Raw genomic sequence first — 5,278 nt, forward strand, 5'->3', positions numbered from 1 at the left:
AGAATTGAAAAGTACAGCAGAGAATTTCTGTCATTTGAACTACAACTGTAGTAGCAGGTTGTCATCCTCTATGTACACGAGTAACTTAAAGGGAAGATGGGGGACATACTCTATCAAGAACGGGTCTTGTAGGTTTTGCTAATAGAGCAATGTTGAGACTTGGACATCTTAAGTTCTTTCCTGGGTTTGGGAAGGGAGTATACTCTGATGGCCACCTGCCTTTTGTCCTGTCTGTTTTGTGTCTCATTTCCTTTAAGCTTTTCAAACTAGCTTCTTGTCCATATCACCCCTGCCAACCTGAGTCCTTCTAATATTCTCATTTGAGTCTCAGTTTTCCTCACTAGAACTGTCATCTCAATATCTCCATATCTCTGTGTGCCAAACTTTCCCTTTCAGTGGCATAAACAGCCAGATTTATGCCCTGAGTAAACCAGGGGTGGGCGGGGGGAAGAGGGACAGGAGTCTTACCCAAGACAATTCCTGACTGCTGCTCCTGCCACCACCATTGCTACATACTGCAAGAGCAACAATGTGGGGCTGCTGTTGCTGCTGGGGTACAGACTTCACAGGGGTTGGGGATGATTTTGGTGCTTCTTCTAAGCTGGTACCCAGGACTGGTGTCTTCCTCGCCCACCCCTAGGTAAGCTACTGCTCCCCTTCCCCTCCTGCCTCTAGTTGTCCTCTGCCCCTTGGTACTTCGTTCACTTTGAGTCCCCAGCTCCAACAAGCTCTTTGCACTGGTTTCTTGTCCAACTCTACTCCTACTACTGCACTTACCTAGTCTAGTAGTTGGCCCCTCTGCATTAGGGGTATGCAGCTTCCCTCTCTGCTGTTTGGGTATCAACGTGGGAAGTATTGGTATAAAAGAAGAAACAGTTCTCTCTCAGTTCCTGTGCCCTGTACTACTGTGGCCTATATGTTTGCAGGGAAAGGACAGTTAAGCACAGGTAGAACTTTTAGAGTATTTAATTACTAAACTTAACAGGTCTGTAGAGAGCACAAGTGCAATCTTTTTTTTTCCTTCCAAAGTTTGTAACTGGGCTAGTTTGGGGTAGGTTTTCATGGCAAAAGGTGCAGCTACAAAGGCAATTCTTTGCCAAAGTTCTGCCCTTTTCTCCAGTGTATAGTAGCACTAAAATCTCTGGACATAACAGATGTAAAGGGAACTGTAAGAATGGCTACAATTACAGATTTTTTCTACTCATTCTTGGATATGGTTGATATATTTTTACTGTTACTTTAAAAAAAAATAGTTGGTTCATTTTTCCAGCAAGGGAAACTTCAGTCTGAATGCTAAGCAACTGAAAGAAGTTTCTTTGACTGGAAACTTTGGGTAACCTTAAGTATAAATGTTATTGCAGCTCTGTTCATAACAATGGAAGTTGCAGGGCTTTAATAATTACACTCAGGATGTTATTTTTTTTTAAAGGTAATACTTCCCATTGTAGGATACTTTCCTGATATTTGTTCTGAATTTTCAAGGTGCATATATATAATCCAATTCTTAATAATGTGGGCTGTGCTATTTTTATTTTGTACGAAATGAAATGAGGATTTAAAAAACAGTTTCCTTTTTTATCGTATGTTACAGTTCCCTACTTTTTTTCCACAGGAGAATGTATGTTCGAGTGAGCATTGAACTACAATCAACCTCTACTCCCATTCATAAAAGGGTCTGTGGATTGTGTACTTCTTGTTGTTCTTTAAGTATATTAAATGTTTTATGCTCACATAAAGAGACAGCAAAATAGGAAGGTTTAGCTATAGGTTCTGTCGTCTAGCTGCTTCAGTCCTTGAAAGCCTGGTCTCTGGTATTCATATTTGTTGAAGTATTGGTAAATATTTTAGTCTAGGACTTTTTCCCTTGGCCTGTTAATCCTTTTATCAATCTTACAGTACGATGAGTCTTACTAACTTATGATAAATTTGAGAATTAAAATAGTTTGCAGAGGCTTTGGCTAATGACAGTGGAGTGTTTTAGCACTGTCCTGTTTTACTTACATTTGGCTCTTATTTTAGAATTCTGGATTGTTGACTTAAAAAATGCATGGTTTAAACCTTCACACAGAGAATCCTTTCCTGCATATAATACATTACAATACTTATGAATAACTGTTTTAGTTTTTTTTATTTGTCCGTAGCCTAATACCATAACATCACTACCTATTGCAAGATAAAGGCGTCATAAAGTTGCTATCTTTGACCAGCTTTACTATATGTTCCTTTAAATGTGTGGCTTTTTTGATGCTGCACTCAGAGGTGTGACTGGTATACATAGGCATTTCCAAGCTAGTTTTATTGTTATATAAAGAGGATGGGGATCAATTGTATCTTTATGGTAAGAGGACAGGAAGTAACCTATTTAATTTGCAGCAGGAAAGATTTAAGTTAGATATGAGGAAAACCTTTTTAACTGTAATGATAACTGTATACTTGAACAAGTTCTCAGGGCAGAACAACAGACTCTTGAGGTTCCTTTTAATACTAAATTTCTAGCAGGATAACTAGCTTGGATGCCAATAGCAGTGAGGTTTTTAGTAGCATGTTGGCTACCCCCTTGATTAGGGACCCAGATTTCCAAGCCGACACTGAAGCCTGTGCTACCATGGCCTGGCTGGCAAAGACTGCCTATAGTCCAGGCATTAAAATCAACCAGCACAGGTGAGCTAGGTAGCATATAGCATTGTGGAGATTCTGGGTTGCATTGCTGCCTATAGGCAGGTGAAGACAAGCTGCTGTAATTAGACAAACCTGTTATAAATGTGGCTTATTTTGGGAATGGGAAAGACCCAGAATTAGGAGCATAACGTTTTAGCCTCTCTTCCCTGTGAAATATGAGTTCTGTTCTGAGCTGTGCCTGTAAGTGGTTTGACAAAGAATCTCACCATGAGCTGGTAGCTGACCTTTTTCTTTTTTCCACCCTTTGGTTTCTGTTCCATTTTAATGCAGACTTATCCCAGTTGCATGCTTTATTTTCCTTGTACTATGGTTGTTTATGCTGCTTTTTATCCTGGTATTCTTTTTATCTTATCGTGATGCCAAGTGCACACATTTTCATGGCTTTCTTTACAGCTTTGGACATGTTTCTTAAGCCTGTTCTACATCATGGCTGTGTCTACACAAGACACTGACTATGCAGTCATTACTCTATCACAGGGGTTCTCAATCCCACCCCCCCGCTCCATCCTTCCTCGCTCACACATACCCCCTATCACCTTTCCAAGTACCCCTATGGGTACGCATACCCCCAGTTGACAACCTCTGCTCTATCATACCCCCCCTTAGTCTTCTCCTTTACAAACTGAAGAGTCCTAGCCTCTTTAGTCTCTCCTGGTATGGCAACTGCTCCCAGCCGCTGATCAGTGTGCTTACCGTACTCTGTACCTTTTCTAATTTTACATCTTTTTCTGTGATCTAAGGACCAGAACTGCACAGAGTGGGTGTATCTACATGAAATGCTTTACTGCGCAGTAGATTATTCTAGTTTAGACTAAACTACTACACAGTAAAGCGTCACCATCTACACGTGTGCAGCATTTACTGCACAGTAAATGAGTCTACTGCATGGTTAGCTGCTACTTATAAACACAGGTAGTAGATTTACCGCACAGTAGCTACTATGCAGTAGCACACGTGTAGACAGCTGACCAGGAGCAAATTTCTCTCAGTCAACCTAGGTAACAGAGGGCAGGAGAACTGTCCCCCACGGGAGCTTTCTGCTTCCCAGCCCCTGCTCTGATTGACCCCCCCCCACACGCATCTGAACACACACCCAACAGGAGCAGTTCAGTTGAGGGCTGCTCCTGTCCTTCTCTGCCCTCCTGCAGCAGCCAGGGGGAGCTCCAGGCTCCCCTGGGTGCCAGCCTCTGGATGGCAGGGGGCACGGGAGCTGATCCAGAGGCAGCATCCCACTGAGCCAAGGCAGCTCTCCCTGCCTCCTGTGGCCTCCTGCTGCCTAAGCTGACTGGGAGCAATTTGCTTCTGGTCAGCATCTACATGTGTGCTTCAGCACATTAGTTTAATGTGCCAATTTCTAGTACAGGTACTAGAAAACGGCACATTAGATTAATCTATTGTGCAGTAATTGGTGCGCACATATAGACACTGATGCTTTATGTGTACGTGCTTTTAGATTAGTCTAACATGCAGTAAAGCGTCTTGTGTAGGCACACCCCCTGTGCAGCATCCACTTCTGTCGCTGTTGGGGACAGGATACTGGGCTACACAGACCATTGATCTGACTGAGTATGGCGCTTTTTGTTCTTATGACCCTGCTTATAGCTTTTACTGCTCTGTGTGGCCCTATCTTAGTTATGAAAGACTGTTTAGATCGAAGATAGCCTCCTAAGACAATTGTCCAGATTTCCAGTGTACCCTTTTGTTTTCAAGCTTGAAATTGACACCCTGTTTCAACTTTCTGACGTCAGTTTCACTTGATCTGATGCAATGCCACGCCAGCAAACAAGTTTGCTGTGTTGCCCATCTCCCTGGAGAACATCTGTCCAAACTTCCTTGGACATTAAGAAAGCAGACAAGACTCCACAAAAACCTGCAGTCAAGACTCCTGAGAAGACTCCAGCCAAGAGCCCTTGAAAAAGACCAACCAAGAGCCCTTCAAAAAGTCCAGCAAAGTCACTTGAAAAATGTCCTTCCAAATCAATATGATTGCTATTTACAATATAAATACATTAATTTAGCCATATTACTCATCTATAATTGATTGAGTACAAAATTCTGGGGTATTTTTGGTGAAAATAGGGTATCGGGCCTTGGTTCAGGAACCAATCCACCATTTATAACATTGTTTCTTATGAGAAAATTGGTTCGAGTTACAGCATTTCAATTTAAGGACTTTTCAGGAACTAATTGTGTCGTAAGTCTGAGGACTGCCTGTATTCAAATCTCTACCAGAGAAAAAGGCCATAGGATCTCTAAGATCTAACCACCAAATGGAAATAAACCCAGCGGATACAGGAGGAGCCATAGTCATTCTAAACCGTGAGGATTACATAAAGGAAGCCAAGAGACAGGTCTCTGACACCACCTACTACAAAGAACTACAAGAAGATCCTACTCCCCTTTTCACCAAAAAACTCAACAATACCATCAAATCATTTCCACCAAGATTACAAGAAAAACTACAGACCTTGATCCCCCCGCTACCTAACCCAGGGACTTTTTACATGCTCCCTAAAATCCACAAACAAGGGAACCCTGGCAGACCTATCATATCCAACCATGGGACCCTAACTGAGGAAATATCAGGTTTCGTTGAATC

The 5,278-nt window shown here is 42.2% G+C and overlaps 1 protein-coding gene across 5 annotated transcripts in view; it reads left to right on the top strand.

The window, feature by feature from the left end:
* The first annotated feature begins 1,591 nt into the window (after positions 1-1,591).
* Positions 1,592-5,278, top strand: part of SASS6 (SAS-6 centriolar assembly protein) — a 23,944-nt gene continuing 20,257 nt past the window's right edge. For all 5 annotated transcript variants that reach the window (XR_003092707.1, XR_003092708.1, XM_025197300.1 and 2 more), the window contains exon 1: positions 1,592-1,673. Coding sequence is in view for 3 of the 5 variants with exons in the window: in XM_025197300.1 (XP_025053085.1) it covers positions 1,617-1,673 (57 nt within the window). In the remaining 2 variants the exon portion in view is untranslated. The remainder of the gene's footprint in view (positions 1,674-5,278) is intronic.

Source organism: Alligator sinensis, unplaced genomic scaffold, assembly GCF_000455745.1.
Source record: "Alligator sinensis unplaced genomic scaffold, ASM45574v1 scaffold647_2, whole genome shotgun sequence".
Classification (NCBI taxonomy): Eukaryota; Metazoa; Chordata; order Crocodylia; family Alligatoridae; genus Alligator; species Alligator sinensis.